The sequence below is a fragment of the Eptatretus burgeri genome, chromosome 16 (genome assembly GCF_056783735.1).
Source record: "Eptatretus burgeri isolate ZD-2024b chromosome 16, Ebu_testis_v1, whole genome shotgun sequence".
NCBI lineage: Eukaryota > Metazoa > Chordata > Myxini > Myxiniformes > Myxinidae > Eptatretus > Eptatretus burgeri.
Window position 1 is genome coordinate 16,339,699 of NC_140976.1, and position 17,652 is coordinate 16,357,350.

General features: G+C 43.8%; 1 protein-coding gene across 5 annotated transcripts in view; it reads left to right on the plus strand.

Annotated features, from left to right (window-relative positions):
- The first annotated feature begins 3,180 nt into the window (after positions 1–3,180).
- The window catches only part of FAAP100 (FA core complex associated protein 100), a 49,077-nt gene continuing 34,605 nt past the window's right edge, over positions 3,181–17,652 (plus strand). Inside the window, exons 1-8 of one of the 5 annotated variants that reach the window (XM_085859097.1) lie at positions 3,181–3,434; positions 5,402–5,508; positions 6,100–6,427; positions 6,733–6,819; positions 6,905–7,264; positions 7,366–7,603; positions 9,369–9,531; positions 10,480–11,195. In XM_085859097.1, coding sequence (XP_085715223.1) covers positions 3,270–3,434; positions 5,402–5,508; positions 6,100–6,427; positions 6,733–6,819; positions 6,905–7,264; positions 7,366–7,603; positions 9,369–9,531; positions 10,480–11,195 — 2,164 coding nt within the window. In that variant the 5' untranslated portion in view covers positions 3,181–3,269. Of the gene's footprint in view, positions 3,435–3,570; positions 4,687–5,401; positions 5,509–6,099; positions 6,428–6,732; positions 6,820–6,904; positions 7,265–7,365; positions 7,604–9,365; positions 9,532–10,479; positions 11,196–17,652 lie in introns of those variants that run through there. The other 4 variants (XM_085859096.1, XM_085859094.1, XM_085859098.1 and 1 more) reach the window with 4 other exon arrangements.

A 17,652-nucleotide genomic window follows, 5' to 3' on the forward strand; every position in this document is an offset into this window, starting at 1 on the left:
GATGAAGAGCAACGAGCCATTAAGAATCTCAGAAGACTCACTTGCCACCTCTGTGTGTCGCCTTCAGTTCGTCTGTGCCCCCTCTTTATTGCGCCTTCTCCCCCCCCCCATCACCTGCACACCCCCCTACCCCCAATCACCTTCACGGCCCCCACTAATGTCATTGGAGGAGTCACGGGGGGTCAGTTTCCCTCCCCTCGTGTGATTGACATGCTCGTGTCTGATGTCATCTTAAGATTGGCTCCATGGATTAAGGATGTGGAGGGTTTCTTATCGGTTATTGGCGTGCTGTCACAGGCTAATGACGATTTATTAGCCATTTGGTGTCCAAAGCCGGCAGGATGTCAGCCTGGTGGCTTTAACCGGTTTCGAGGGTTTCCGAAGAATTAAAGAGAGGATGCGAAGATGTTTCTGCACTGAGATATGTCGGAAATGTGGAAAGATAAGTGTTCAGAGGAGTAAAGAACAAGAATGCAACATCTAACTAACACGTTGGCAATGCATATACACTCACATGCACTATGCGGAGTACACTTAACTGAATAAATACTGAGAAATAACTAGCGTTAAACTCGAGATTGGTTATTTTACCCCCGACAAGCCAAAAACCACAATAATAGTCACATACTTTCTCTCGTTTATGTGGAGATGGTATTCTGTGTGTGTTGTGGACAATGTTTTCAAACAAAACCCATATCAATAGTGCAATACATGGACATTTTCTTAAAAACAAACAAACGTGAGGGTCCTTATTCACACCTTGTGCAAGTAAAAAGAAACTCACTTGCTTTTGGGCAACTTAAGCCACCAAATAGAAATTCACTTGTTATTCAAAATGAACAGTGTTGGTGAGTTCATCCATCTCTTTATCACACGAACAACTAGAAGGGCACTGGGGAGAGCATGTACCTCCTTCCACCATGTAATGTCTGATCCACGAGAACATATCTGGCCCAATACATTTTTGAGATATCGTGCTATATATCATTTGTGGCACTATCTCTCGATGGTGAACAATCACTTAAAAAATTCTAGTAGTCGGATCCGGATCTTCACCAAAATCTAATCAGTTCGTCCTTGCCACACACCCAACGTGTCCACCAAATTTTATCCGAATCAGTCCACAACTTTTTGAGATATCCTGCACACAAACAAACAAGAAAAAGACGTGCAGAGCACAATACTTGCAAAATCCATCCCACCTGTCCAAAGGTTGCCATGGATACGTCAAATTGTCCATTTTATTAAGATTAAAATTGACAATCTTAATAAAAGCTTCGGTCAATCGGATGAAAATTGATTGTTTTTCAGATTGAAATCGATGATTTCAGAAGTTTGACCTTGAGTTTACCTTTGACCTCAAAAACAGTTGGTTTCCAAATTCAGCAATGTACTTTGCAATTGCTGCTTAATTTTCAAGTCAATCGGATGAAAAATAAATAAATAAAAACGAGTTTTTCAGATGAAATTTGATGATTTTAGAAGTTCGACCTTTGACCTTTTGACCTCAAAAGCGTTTTTCCAATTGAAGATGACCTTTGACCTGTGACCTCAAAATCAATGGGTTTCTCAGTTGAGACGACCTCCACGACTTGGTAAAGTTTCATGACGATCGGTTTATAATTGTGACCTGTAAGCGATAAACGAGACAAACAGAATAACCAAATTGACTAACAAATATCACTTTAAAAATCTTCGATTTTGCAAGTAACGAGACAGACAGAGAAGGTGAAAACATGACCTCCTTCACCTTCGGTGGTGGAGGTAATAATAGCGAACGCAGTGAGCTTCATACTTAACACGTGCACATGAGAGAATAGGAAACGGAAACGGAAAAAAACACAACAACAACAACACAATACCCTGGCAATTTGGAATCTGTGTCGTTGGCTCTGACCCTTTTGCTTCCGGTTTTTTTTTGCTTCCGTTTTTTTTTTTGCTTCCGGTTTTTGTCATGGGGAATGATGCGTCCCGGGAGATAAAGGCATCGTCGGAGACATGAAAGACCCAAATATCAGACATGGTGTATATTTCCTCCACTGATTTTAATAAAGATATCTCCCGCATCATCAAAAAATAATTTTTTATCGTGATTTACATTATTTGATCGCTGATCCCGAATCCAGGCCGAAGTAACCGGAAATTGCAGCATCGAATGTCAGAAGAATTCTACATTCGCTTCTCGGCTTTGCCTATTCCATATTACATGTTGCGTGCGTCGTGGTTGTTCATGATCTTGAGGGATTTTTTTCTTGATCAAAACATTTCTTGACGTCTTCCTTTGCAGCTTCAGAAAATAATTATTTTGAACACAGGAAAAAACAAACAAACAAAAAAACCGGATGGTTTCCATTACCAATCAGCTTGCCAAGCAGCTTAAGCGCTGAAGCAAGCATTCCAACGGAACGCCTGGCTTGGCAAGCGAAAGTAAGCCGCTTTGTAATTGGACACACCCCCGTGGTGTGAATGTTCCTCATCATATGTGTCGATTCCACTGCTGCGATCAAAGCCGTCTGTCCACCTTGAGGCCTCGTGTGACCCGGATTTGGTTTGTAGGTTCAGACAAGTGGTTTTCTGAATTAATTGTTTTTTTTAATTCCTCCGCCTAATTAAATCGCAACTCAACCCACACTGGTGTGACGCTTCGGCTCTGACGTGGAGCCAGACGATTTCCTCCAATCGTTGTTGTTGTGGTTTTAGAGCTTAAAAGTTATGACCACAATTTTTTTTTTCCTCATGAAGGAAAACGTAAATTCCTGCACCAAGGTCACCTATTTTGTTGTCCCACCTCTGCCGATGCACCCTTTTTACCACTCGGAGTTTGCTGGTTCAACCTGAGAAACAAAGAAAATGCATCGTATTTGTTAAAATCTGAAAATCAAGTTTCAAAAAAAACCTTTCCGGTTTCGTCCCGATTGCTATGGACGTAACTTCTTCGAAAACCTTTTCAAGAATAAGAAAACGGATTTGGGAAAAGGCGAAAATGAAAATGTCTATAATCGTTTCGAGCGGTGTATAGTACGTACCACAGTTTGCACGTACAGTATCTTGGAAAAGAACAAGCGACCAATAAAACGGAGGATTGTGGCAATACTGTTAATATTTGAAAGTGACATTGGAACTGTTGGGAGCGAGCTTTAATATTACAAAAAAAAAAAAAGTCAAATAATCGGAGAATGACCGATTGATTTAAACATTTTTTTGGGAACGACTAAACAAACGGGCGCGCGCTATTTCCTCGTTCTGTGAGTGTGAGAGTGATTGTGAGCATGGCGTGTGCCCGACGGACCGTGCTGGCTCTCGGTTCACTGGGTCGAGGCGGAACCTTGTCTGGCGCTCCAGGCCTGGCATGCAGATCGGGCCTCCTGTACGTGCCGTGTGGGGCCGGCGTGGCCTTGTTTGAGCGTCAGAGAGCAGGGAATTGGCGGCACAGGGTACGCGCGCGAGCTTCCTCAGCGATTACAAATCACCTCAGCTCAGTAGTTGTTAATCCCAGTTGTGTTGACGCATCGTTGTCGGTATTATTCAGGGGAAGGAGGTACCGAGGGGGGGGGGGGTTATTGTTTCGATTTGGGAGAGAAGATTCCACGTTAACGTCATACTTCACCTTATTTCCCTCAGTAATGAATACTTTGCATACATTTGTGTACGTATAAAGTGGAATTGCAACAAAAGGCCGTGGTTGTTTTTTTCACCACCAAATACACGATGACTCGCACCCGCCATTGTTGCAGGAACTCGCAATCTGATGATTTCAAAGCTCGTAGGCACCACTGATTTACATTCTCGGTATTGAAGGTTAGTTCACAAATTCCAATTTACCACAGGATGTTAATGTTGGCCGGTGAGTGTCGTGGAGTTGGCTCTTGATGATGGCGACTAACTTTGTGAATATCTTCCACCTGAATATTATGTAGCAAACCACGAAGACCAGAGTGTGTATGTGCTGAGGGTTCTAAATCCGCTCGACAATGCAAACTATCCCATATTGTTACGAATCTGGAAGCTCACTGCACTCAGCACTCAGGTCCTTATAGAACGGTTATATCGGTCAGTGTGTGTTTAGAGATAGAACCCGTCCCTAGTCGAATGGCAATTAAATGTTCGTGCGCTGCGGAGTTATTTTGATAAGTTAGGGTTTTCTTTTACATTTTTACATCACCAACAACTACAACAACACCTTCGCTCCATCCTGCCGCCATTAACGCTCGCGGTGGGCGGAGTTCAGGAGGACCTGGCGTCTCTCTCGCCCAATCCGGGGGATGCGAGTGAGGTTGCCGTCGGTCGGCCAATGAGCACAGCCCACGCGGGACAATGTTACTCTCCCTGTTTGAGGGGCGGTCCGCCGTGGTTGCCGCCATGCCCCCCCCCCCCGGTCCAATCAGCCGACTTGGCGCCCCTTTTGGCCAATCACGGGAGCGACGAGCGCATTTTGCACGCCAAAACCGTCCAGTCTGCGAGAGTTTTAGGTCCGGAGTCTGCTCGAGTGCGCGTCTCTGCCTGGGTTTGCGGCGAACTGCATCCTGCGCTTCGAGGGTGTCTCGTCCGGTGCGTTGAGCGAGCGCGCGAGTTTCATCATGGGAGATCACCTCGTCTCGCCTCCTCTGGATTCGGCTGCCCTGGTCCTTCCTTTGGCGACCGGAGCTCCAGTAAGGGGTGGACGTACAGCCGCGCGCTCGCGGTCAGGTAGCCAGCCATCCTGATTCCCAGCCGAACTATCCTCCTCGGCTGGAGAGCCGAATAAAGACTGTTGAGGTCCATCTCTTTTCTTTGGGTGTGTGTCTGTATGTGGGCTTGTCGTGTCAAGTGGAATTGGTTAAGTGCTTTTGCTTGTACATGGATTGCATTGCTTAGTCGGTTTAACTTTGCTCTTTGTGTGTTCCCTCCTATTGTAAATATACATGTATCTATTTTGTTGAATGTTTCAGCTCGTCCTTGTCCTTTCCTTCATTGGTTTAGCATGGTGCGTGTTGCGGGATTAAAAAGGCCGTTGCTGCCGTAGTTGTGCATTTGGACCGACGGGACCTCGGTAACCATCCGCTCGGGTTACGCACGGGTCGAGCACGGTAACGGCTCGTCCCGTTCGAGCTCCGTCGAGGGTGTGAATTCCTCGGTATCTCGCAATGTGGGCCTCGAGGTATTTTGAAGTTTGGCAATTAACTCTGTCCCACATGGTTGAATTATTCACGATTCACGGTCCTGTAAGGGACCCGTACCTTTGGAGTTATCGGAAGGGTACGATCTAGATTCCAGGTGTTTGGTGGAGCCGACTCTACTGCTTCATCTTGCAGTCGTGCTCGCCGCCGATACCCGGCCCACAACAATATTAGGTGTTAAGCATTGTGTACATTCACTGGTGGGATTTCTGGTCAACATGGTGTTCCTGTGTGTCTGCTGTTAGGTCGTTCTGTGCCTTCCCTCTGAGGTCCTCTGGTGCCAGGTAGAAACTGAGACTGGTCTGGTGCTGGCTGGTTGTGCCGGTGGGTTTGTATACCAGCTACCCACAAGGTGAGTGAGTGGGAAAAACAATAAATAAACAAGCAGTCATAGACTGGTACTTACGAAATCGTCAACTTGACCTCTGACCTTGTCTAATAAAAGCTGTTTCGAGAGAAGGTAGCGACACAAACCAGAAGTTTCTACGATGATTCTGTACCAAACCATCAAAAATCGAATGTTTTGGATGTTTGACCTCACTGTGACCTTGACCTTTGACCGATTTTGACCAAAATCTAATCAGCACTAGCCATCACCCTCCTGAATCACGTGGTGTAATTTGACATTGGTAGCTTCTTCCGTTCTCGAGTTATCGTGCCTACAAACAAACAAACAAACAAACAAACAAACAGAAACTGAAGTCATCAATATACTTACAAAATCTTTAGATTTCGTAAGTAACAAACAGCAACGGAAGGCATCAATATACTTACGAAATCTTTAGATTTCGTAAGTAATAATGCCGTCCTGCTGAATCTGCATTCTATGCCGGTGCGACCCACGTGGAGGACATGTTGGCGTGCAAGTGTCATGCTGCAATTAAAATATTGGTATCCACAACTCTGATGAGACGATGTCAACACTTTGCCTTCCTTTGTTCAGCAGTGAGCCGGCATGTTGTGGTCTGATTGAGACGTGCAAGATCGGAAGCCACGGCGAGCAAAGCCATCTACTCGAAGATGTTGAGGCTCTCTCCATGCTTCCCGTTCAAGGGCAACGCATAGTCACGTTGAGGCGTCGACAAGGCCACTGGCAGCTTGGTTGTTATAATTTGAAGGAGGACCAGATGCAATTAGGAAAGGGTGACGGAGGACGTGGAAAGCTGTGCCTCAGGTGCACTGAGATCTCACCGATGAATCTGCTTCCCTGCAAGTCTGCTGACATCATACACCAAGAGAAGAGTCAACAGCCACGGCATCAGGGGTATTGGGTACGCTGCCTTTTCACTGTCCTTCATGCTGATTGGTTGATGATGTTTTGAATGCTACTCACATATTGGTTGGTTGTTGGATTGCGTTTATAAATGTGAGTTTACGCCGGTGTTTCGAGTATTATTTTGCAGTACATATGAACGGATTAATGAAATGTGGAACTTGTGTAAGATGCAGATCATCTCCATTTTTGAGCTCAACAACTCGATTAATCCGCTCATGTAATTTATTCTGTATTAAAATGATAATTGTACCATTTGCTTATAAAAGTTAACTACACTAATTATTGTCTTGTTTAATTCAGACAGAGGATCTTTTACCCCCTCTGATGGTACTTCTGTCTTCGGTTGATTGTACCACACAGAAGAATCTTGAGCAGACACGGAACTCGGTAAGGCCTTCCTGGACTTTTCCACCAAGTAACCAAGACTGATTCCTCATGTTATTATCTGAAAGTAAATGTTTCCTTCACCAAGATATGCAGTAGCCTCTTTCGGCTGTTGTTTGGAGATGTTGACTCTCCCATCGTGGTGTGTGGACTTCCCGACGGACGTCTGGTCTCCGCGCCCAATGCAGGCTCAGGCAGCCAGAAGCTGCCGCCCTTTTCGCAGGCCCTGAATCCTCTTGTCCTGCATGACCTAAAGCAGCCACTAGTGGCTATTGGCACTGCTCAATTGCCCTGTCATCCAGCCTGTAGTGGGAAGAAGTTTAGGAAGGAGGGTGTGGAACAACCCAACTGCCTGGTGGTGGTGGGGACACGAGGGAAGGTGGTTGTATTGACAGTGGGACTCCATAATGACAGGGAGTCCCTGATTGTTCGAGAGTTTTGCGTTCAGGTGAGGATAACTTTTCCAGATCAAGTGTTGTCTTTTTCTTTCTCTCATTTGGGATGCCAAGAAGAAGGCCTCATATTTTAAAGACACCATTGCCTTTGCAGGGTCCAATAACTTGTGCAGAATGCGTGGAAGATCGCCTGTACTACAGCACGCTGTGTGGGTTGCATTGTGCACGGCTTTCCATTCCTCAAACAACCAGGCAAGACGGAGATCGAACTGATGGGAGGTCCTCGTGTGAAGAAACTCCTCGCACCCCTGTAGAATCTCTGCCACCCATGTTCCATCCACGCAGTCTTGGAATTGGCAGCTGCTCTTCCATGATCACCTGTGGCAAACCAGGTATTCAAGTCTTGATCTGGCCTCTTGATGAAACATTATTGGACTGCCAAGACAGTTACAGAGCAAGAAGGATATAGTGTGAGCAATGTGGTCCACCCTACCTTTGGGTCAAATTATATTTGGCTAGATACTGGGCCAAAGGTCTGTACTTGTTAAATACACCAAGGGCTGACAGGTGTATTCCTTGAACATCCTCACTGCTGAAAGGACCGCTGGCTATATATTCTGTATCACTTCCTGTTGGCATTGCACAGAGTTGTAATTTGTTGTTTAATTATTTTTACTGGAAGTCAAGTGCAAACTGTGGTTTTTATCTGGTTGTATTATTAATGGAGCATCTCTATGCAACATATGCATTGCCCCTATGGTATGGAATACATTGGGTGGTTTGCCGTTGTATTTCTTTGGGTTCGGTGTTTGAATCTGTAGTTTTTTGATTTCAGTACCAGGAGCAGAGTGCGCTGAACCAACCTGGCAATCAGTAAATGATATTATTAACCAGCAGGGTATACCCGATGCTGCCCGGCTGGATGAGCTTTTCCTGGTGGTGGTTTCAGGACGTGTTGGACATTGCAAAGCTATGGAGTTATTGGCTTCATGGTGGTTACCTTTTGCCTGCGGGCCGGTGGCAGCGCTGCCTGACCCCATATCCCAATATGCACTTTGTAGTGGCTTTTGTGGCCACTACAAAGTGTATATGCCCTGACCCCTGACCCCATATCCCATATACACTTTGTAGTGGCTTTTGTGGCCTAAAAACGGGTGTCAAGGACAATGAATGGTAGCTTAAAACCTTGCCCAGATTTCTCAGATTCCCCCAAAATTTTAGGCCTCGAGGTGCTATGGTTCAGCCTTGGAAGAAAAGCATACAAAAACACAAACCCTCGAAAATATGTACAAAGATTATATACACAAAATTACCACAGGTTGGGGGTGACGGTTATCTCTGAAGCTCTGTAGATGTGGATCTCTGATCGGATTAGAATGGCTTCGATGTCGTCTTTTCTTTTGGTTCAACGTACAGACGAAAGCCCGGGAGTAAAAAGGATAGAAAACCTCAGAAATCAAACTACATTTCTGAGTTATCCGGAGATAGATTTTGAAAATGGTTGATTTGGATAATTTATGATCAATGTGTCTTCAATAGGATAGAAACTGGACCTCAGAAATCAAACCGCATTTCTGAGTCATAAATGGCGGATGATATTTTGACACTGGATGATTTCACAAGTTTACAGCATCGGTGACCTTGACATTGACCTTCAATCAGGTCTAAAGTTATACCGTCGTGCATCCCTCATCAGCATCTACCCACATACCAAATATCAAGAAAATCGGAAGAAAAAAATGGGGACGTACGTACGGACGGACAGACATCGAGACTGGTTTTATTAGGTCATCTCGTTAGAGATGACCTAACAAGGAACTTTGGCACAGGAGGAGACCCTTCGGCCCTTCACGCCTGCGCGATTCCACCACCAGTATCATGACCCATTATTGTTTTATAATCTTCCCATTTATGAAACCAAAGCATTAAGACTTAAACATTACTGTTAGTTCAACCTTGGCTTGGTGTAAGTTTGTATACTTGTCCCAGAATGAGCTTTTAACCAAGTGATACACATGGATACTTGCTGTTGTTACAGACCATATACCACACTTGATGTGCTATCGTGCACGTGATGACCCGTTCAATATGTGTGTTATTATTTCTTGGAACATACCCCTCTGATGACCTTGGTTCACTGCCTGTGCCTCCAAGAAGGAGCAGTGGAATTGGCGATGTTGAACCGTGCGGGGCGTCTCCGGATGTACGTAACATGGGATCGAGATGGTGAAGACAATGACTCTCTGCTGAAAGACACATCCCCTGGGACAGTTTGTCCCATCCAGGACCTCATCGGCGCTATTGAAAATGTCTCTGCAAGGTACAAATCGACATTCCCATCACCTGGATAGCAAATGTATGATGATGAGAAATACAAGCTAGTCAGGTAGTGCAAGCAGCCAGGACAGCTCACCTAAAGTTCCCCCCTCACACGCTGTATTAAACCCCTATTCTATACCCTGTGTTTGTGTGTGCGTTTCATTTCTGATTTAATTTACGTTGGGGATTGGAACTGAAACTGGATATCCCATCATTGCATGCATGAAGAATGTCACTCAGTTAAGCACATACCTCTGCCAGGCTGAACAGTTTCCGTTTTGTATCTCATTGTTAGGCCGGATCTGTATCCACACCTGAACCAAAATCTAATCTGCTTGTTCTTGTCACCTACTGAACCTGTCCACCAAGTTTTATCCGAATCTGCCCATAACTTTTTTGAAATATCGTGCTACATGTCGTTTTGACCCTCATCTCTCAATGGTGAAGAATCACTTAAAAATTTAAAAATTCTTGGATCTGGATCGGGATCCGGATTTGGATCTTCACTAAAAGTGAATCATTTTGTCCTCGTCAAACACCCAACCTGTCCACCAAGTTTCGTCCGAATCCCCCCATATCCTTTTGGCTTGAATCTCTCAATGGTGAAGAATCGCTTGGGAAAAAAATAATCTCGTATCCAGATCTTCACCAAAATCGAATTCATCTTTGTCAAACACCCGACCTGTCCACCAAATTTTGTCTGAATCCGTCCATAACTTTTTGAAATAGCCTGCTCACGGACAAACAAACAGACAAATGGGTGAAAACATAACCTCCGTCCACATTCTGTGGTGGAGGTAACGATTGAGGTTTGTGACTTGTCCGAGTAGCTTTTATTCATATTCCTGATGTGACATGTCTCACTCATAACCGAAAGCGATATGATGTTATGAGTAAGGGCTATTTTGTCATGATGCTGCTCTTTTATCCACTGTTTTATACCCTGCAGGGCAAGTAGCCTGAGTTCTTATCAGCAACAACAGAACTTGACCTTGAAACAATTAAATTGGGTCTTGGAGCTGGTCTCGTGGCTTGGTTCTCATCAATTTGAATTTCCAGCTACTTGCTCCGGAAGCTCACCTCCTCCACTCTCATGCTCCTTTTCCATGCGGTGGACCCAGAACCTGCACCGGGACGTGATGTCTGTGCGCTGTGTCGTACGTAATGGCACAGATTGCACGCTTGGTGAGAGTTGGACACTCCGTGTATCCATCCGTGGTGCGTTTCTTCGATTTGGCCTCCCTGAGGGGCATCCGTCAACTGTAACGCACACCTTCTCCATGGCGGCCCTCCCGCCGAGAAGGGAGCTGGAGCTGGCGTTGCCACTGTGGGATGATGCTGGGTGGTTTGACTTGCTGCAGCCTGTGGAGCTTCGTTCGTTTCTTCAGTATGGATCCCTACAGGCCTCACGCACCGACTGCACATCAAACCCCATCACAATCCCTTTGAATTTGATGCTGATCGATGCCTTGAATTGCCTTCGTACTGATAGCAGTGCACGATGGGACAAGGCTGATGCAAATGTGGATGAGTCCTTTGGGAAAAGGCTTTGCGGAGCGCATGCAGATGACATCGAGGAAGGCATTGATGCAGGCACGAAGAGTCCTCTTGTATTTGTGCAGCGGTTTTCTGAGGAAGCTGTCCAACGGGTGTTGCATAAACCTGGTAAAGTTGGAAAGGGAAAAGAAACCTCACATATATCTATTAAATATATATATATATATATATCTTTTCCTGAATTTTAGAAACAGACTCAAAGATGCTTTGCTTACTTGGGTGAGTGTTCTGCAACAGTTGAGTTAGCCAATATATTTATAGAGAGATGCCTTGAAAGGCTCACTTTGGATCTTTTGGAAGTTCAAGGAGGCAGGTCGAATGGTGTAGGTGGAGGTTGATAGGGTGGTGGTTCTTTTGTGCCTCAAAGGTGTGGTAACTGCATGTGGAAAAGATAGGGAGAGATGTGTGTATGGTTGTTGATTTGATCAGTGTATGTTACGAGGTTGGTTAGTTGGTTGGTTGTGTGGTTTGCATGTGTTTTTGCCTGTGTTTTGCTGTTGCGTGGTGCATGCTGTAAGGTGATTAGTTTGTTGCTCAAGTATATATTTTTGGTGCTGTGCTTTCTGGGAGTGGAAGTTGTTTTGTTGTTGTAGTTTGTATTATTGCTGATGTGGGGAGGGGTACGTATGCATCTAAGTGTACAAGTTGCATGTGGAGGCAGATGTGCCCTTTCTGGCCCCCCTTTGCCGACTGTATCGAGGTCGAATTGCCAAAACAGGATGATGCTGAGGACTTTGACGAAAGACCCAGTCAGCAAAGGCACCCTTTTGGCTTAGGTGTGTGTTGAAATTTCATATACTGTGTATATATACGCTGGATATACATATGGGAAAGTTTACTCAGAGGTTTTGAAAAATAGACACAGGATATTGGGTAAGAGGCTGAAAGCAAAGGGTTGTGAGGTCATGTTTTCTGGGATCCTCCCAAGATTAGGAAATGACATAGAAATGTTGAGCAGAGCGATAGATGTCAACCAATGGCTGGAAGAATGGTGCAGGGAGGAAGGTTTTCCATTGAAGAAACAGTGGGAATAATTTAGGGGACAAAGGGAGTGTTTCCAGAATGAGGCCTTATATTAAACAGAAAGGGGGGTAGCAAGGTTTGTCGTGGGAATTGAGGAAGGAATTCAGCCTTTTTTTTTAAAGGTCAGCGGAGGGTGGGGAAGGTATTAAGGAAGGAACGGATGAAGTAATTGTGATTAGTAAGGCCAGGCAGGAAAATAGAATTTCAGGAAGGGAAAAGTTAAACATATTCTCCACCAATGCCAGAAGTTTAAATAATGAGATGGAAGAGTTTGAAGCCAACGTGGATAGCAAGGAGTACGATATACTTGCAGTGAGTGAGACGTGGTTTAAGGAGAGTTACTGGAGGACAGGATTAGAAGGCTACAAGGTGTATCGGTGGACGAGGTGGAGGTAGGGGAGCATTTAGGAGCAAGTGACAATAACATTGTGTTTGCAAAGATTCTGTTGAGGGTTGGAGTTCAGGATAGGAGGGTAAGGCTATTAGATTTCAGGAAGGCAAACTTTGAGGGTATGAGGAGAGAATTGGGTGATGTAGATTGGGAGACACTAACAACAGGACAATCAGCATCAGAAAAATGAGAAACATTCAAGGAGCAAATGTGTAGAGTGCAGAGTAAGTACATTCCAATGAGGTGTAAAACTAGAAACAGAAAGAGACCAGAGTGGTTGAGCTGTGAGATAATGCTATTAAGGTGAAGCAGAAGGCATTTATCAGGTTTAAAATAACAGGACTGGAGTTAGATTACTAACTCTATCAAAGCAAACAGAGGCAAGTTTAGAAAATAACTCGGCAAGCCAAAAGAGAGTATGAGAAGGACATGGCTAAGAATATTAATCATAATAGCAGGGTCATAATACCTCAGTTCACCCAAGGGTTGTAACCCAACCCCCTCAGATTTGGCTAATTTTTTGCATGTATGTTACATATGATAGTCCATGTCAGCGTTTCTCAACCTTTTTACCTTTGTGGAACCCTTGAAATAGTTTTCATGTCTCAGGGAACCCCTGCATAAAAATTATTATATACCGTTATTAATATCTCGCTCTTTTATATTTTTATCGTAGTTCACGTGGTAACTATAATATATTTTTCTCGGATACCTGGTTTAAGGAAAAAATGACCCCCTTTTTGTCAAATTTATTGGCAATGAAAAAAAAAACATACTGCTCATTTATGAGACCTCACACCGAGGTTTTAATTCACAAAAAAATTTTTTTTTGTTTGAAAACGTCATTTTTGAAAGTGTTTGTCAACCCCGAGTCTGTTTGACAATTAAAAAACACACCTCATGTAACTTGATCAACAAAACTTAAACAAATAAAGCTGAAGCAATAAAGGTAAACAGAATAACTAACCTAGAGAGAGAGAGAGACAGACAGACAGACAGACAGACAGACAGACAGACACTTCACGCTAGGAAGCCCAGTGAAGATAGATGGACACAGTGCATGCGTCCCGTACTTGAGTCAGTCACTCAATGATATACGAATCCGCCGCACACAGGACGTCCACTAACCAGTGAGGGCGGTTTCACACTGGCGCCATATAGACATCGTTAAATACATTCCCTATGGTTGTTATAATTGTAAATAATATAAGAGGTTGAAGCCTCTATTATAATAACCAAGGAGTTTCCAACAATATGCCATACATGTATAGTAAAATTACGAATATTAAATCAAACAAAAACTACTCAAAAATACATTAGCCTATGTATTACTGAATCTCGTGGAACCCCTAGCGACCTCTTGCGGAACCCTAGGGTTCCGGGGAACCCTGGTTGAGAAACACTGGTCTATGTTCACATACAAAATTTTAGCTAAATCGAACTAGGGGTTGACGAGATATGACCTTGAGAACTTTTGACCTTTTCGACTCATGTTGCGTTTCCACCAAAATTCAAATCCTCATATCTCAGCAACCCCTTGCCCTATCTCGATTATTTTGGTGTCGTTGGAAAGGTAATTGTCCATAGAATGCAAATCCAGCATCGGTTCGTCGCCCTAGTTAAGTTAGGGGTGGATTATTTGTTGACCTGACATTTGACCTTGTCCTTGACCTTGAAGACCTCGTCCTTGGTTTGGTTGCATTTTTACGACCTTTGCAACTTTGGCCGAAAATATCTCGAGAACAAAAAATACTACCCTTCCAGTTTTTTGATATGTTATAGTAGACAGTATGAACTTTCATTTTAATGCAAGGCCAGGTCAAGCTCACGAGGTCTTCAAGGTCAAATATCAGGTGAACAAATAATCTACCCCTAACTTAACTAGATCGACGAACCGATGCTGGATTTGCATTCTATGGACAATTACCTTTCCAACGACACCAAAAAAATGAACCAATGTCACCCCCAGGGTGACCAGTATCTTGCCAAAATGTGAACATGAGTGACTTATTTAAGGTCACACTGAGGTGAACAGAACTGCTATCCACTAGGAGTGACTCCTTGAGGAATATCTGCCTACGAGAGATTCCGATGATAATCGTTTTACAGAGTAACCATGAACAATACGTGTTTGCCTCATAACGTTACCCAATGACGTCATAATGGCTAAAGCTTGACATATCTAGAAAACACTCATCGAGGACTTCAATTTGAGGTACTACAGGATATGGTTCCTAAAACTTGGAAATTTGACTTTGGGGTCAAATATGTTCGACCTCAGGCGCTAACCCTGAAGGTCAAGGCCAATCGCCACCAAAAATTAATCAGCTGAGCGCCAGACCATGATCTATATTCCCATGAAGTTTAAAGACGATCCGATCAAAATTACTCAAAAAATAAGGGTTTCGTCGACTCCCCTGATTTGCGACAGTGACCTTGACCTTTGACCTTGACCTTGAAAATTTTATGCGCTGAAAGGGACATCTATAGGACTCTGATATGCGAAGTTACAAAAATTTCCAATGATAACTGTGCTCTGCAGAGTGATCGATACATGATTACAGACAAACAAACAAAAAAAAAAACAAAAGAAAAACATACAAGCTGACTTACATATCTTGCAAAAACTTCGTTTTGGCAAGATAATAATCGAGATAGGGCAAGGGGTTGCTGAGATATGACGATTTGAATTTTGGTGGAAACGCGACATTAGTCGAAAAGGTCAAACGTTCTCAAGGTCATATCTCGTCAACCCCTAGTCCGATTTAGCTAAACTTTTGTATGTGAACATAGACTATCATATGTAACATACATGCAAAAAAATTAGCCAAATCTGAGGGGGTCTGGTTGCAACTCTTGGGTGAACTGAGGTAGAATGATCCAGCAAGGCTTTCTTGAAGTACATCAGGGGAAAAGAACAGGTTCGAACCAGTGTGGGCCCATTGAGGAATAGCACCGGGAGAGTGGTTAGTGATGAAAGTGAGATGGCAGGCTTATTAAACAGGTATTTTGCTTCAACTTTTACATAAGAACAGTCAGGAGAATTTCCAAGAGCTGAGAATATCTATCGAGGAGGTGAGGAAGGGCTTTTACACAAGATCCAGTTTGGAGTGAAGGAAGTAAAGGAACAGCTTGGTAAGCTAAGAGAAGAAAAGGCTCGGGTCCAGATAGTATGCACCTGAGAGTATTGATTGAGGTGGCTGAGCAGGTAAGCGAGATGTTAAGGGGTATTTTCAATCGTTCCCTGGAGTCAGGACAGGTACTGGAGGATTGGAGAGTAGCAAATGTAACACCATTATTTAAGAAAGGATCCAGAGAAGAATTGGGGAAACAATAGACCTGTTAGTTTGATTTCTTTTGTGGGGAAGGTGTTGGAGACATTTATTAAGTACCAGATGAAGAACCATTTAAATAAATACAAACTAATTAAAGGTAGTCAGCAAGGGTTTACCAAAGGTCGTTCCTGTCGATCAAATCTTTTAGAGTTCTATGAAGAAGTGTTTGATTGGGTGGATGAGGGAAAGGCAGTGGACATAGTATATCTAGATTCTAGACTTTAAGAAGGCATTTGATGAGGTACCACATCAGAGGTTGTTAGCCAAAGTGAGGGCTTGTGGAGTGGCTGGTCAGGTAGCTAATTGGATTGTAAACTGGCTTAGTGGTAGGAAGCAAAAAGTGGATGTGAGTGGGAGGATGTAAGTAGTGGGGTACCTCAGGGATCAGTACTCGGACCATTACTTTTCATGATTTACATCAACGATTACAATAATGGGGTGAAGAGTAAGCTTTCCAAATTTGCAGATGACACAAAGCTAGGAGGTAAGATGGATCAGAGGGGTTGGTGATCAGATTCAGGAAAGTATTGATACTTACATAGTTTGGGCAAAAGACTCGCAGATGTAATTTAACCTGAGCAAGTGTAAGGTGTTGGGGATGGGAAAGAACAATGAAAATAGAGATTACAGGATGTAAGGGGTAATTTTGGAGTATGTCACATGGAAGAAGGATCTGGGGGTGGTAATAGATATGGGAGGGAAGCAGGCAGCACAATGCCAGGCAGCTATAGGTAAAGCAAATTGGGCTTTTAGCTGTATTCAGAGTGGGATCATTTATAAATCAAAAGAGGTGATGTTAACATTGTACAGGAATTTAGTGAAGCCACCATCGAGAACATTGTGTGCAGTTTTGGTCACCACAACTCAGGAAGGACATAGATGCCATGGAGAGGGTTCAGCGCAGGGCTACTAGATTGATTCCGGGCCTATCTAGACTAAGCTATGAGGAGCGGTTGAAGGAGACAGGGCTTTATACACTAGAAAGGAGCTAGTTATGAGGAGATAGGATAGAGATATTTAAGATAATGAAAGGTATAGATAAAATAAGTGCAGATGAATTATTCAACAGAGTAGACAGTGATAGGACCAGGGGCCATAGCCTGAGAGTAAAGAAGAGGGGAGTTTAGATGGTAGGATGGCAGGGGACTTTTACTCAGAGAGTCGTGAATGCACGGAATGGTCTCCCTGGAAAGGTAGTGGCAGCAGAAACAGTAGATAAGTTTAAATTAGAATTAGATAGGTACTTGTATGCCTGGTGTTGGCTTAATGGCTGGAGTGGTTGGCTTGGGATCCTCGCGTTCTGAGTTCAAATCCTGCTTGGCTTTTGAATTAATACCAGGTGGGATTGACTCAGCCTGTCATCCTTCTGAGGTCGGCAAAATGATTACCAGCTTGCTGGTATCCTGTGTCAGAGTGGCGACCCGTCCAGGATTGTGCCCAATAGTCCAGGAGACTGCTTCGGCAGCACCAAAGCTCTACTCAGAGTATGGTCCCAATGGATGGATAGGTACCTGGAAGTTATGGAGATTGAGGTGTCTAGGGATGTTGGCAGGACATTTTTAGGTGGCTTGAGCAGTGTTGGGTAATTGTATGCATGTGCATGGAGTGCTGTTGGTGGGGGTCTCGTCAAGACTCAAGGGGTGTTGTGTGGTTGATGATGTGTTTTTTTTTTAACCAAGCCTTGTGCCCCCTCCCCTGAAGAAAAAAAAACAAACAAAAAAAACACAAAAACATTTTATTAAAAATAAATAAATAAATATTTTTGCATTTTCTTTCTTGGATCTTGTGTTGATAAATTGGTGTGGTGTTGCTGTGG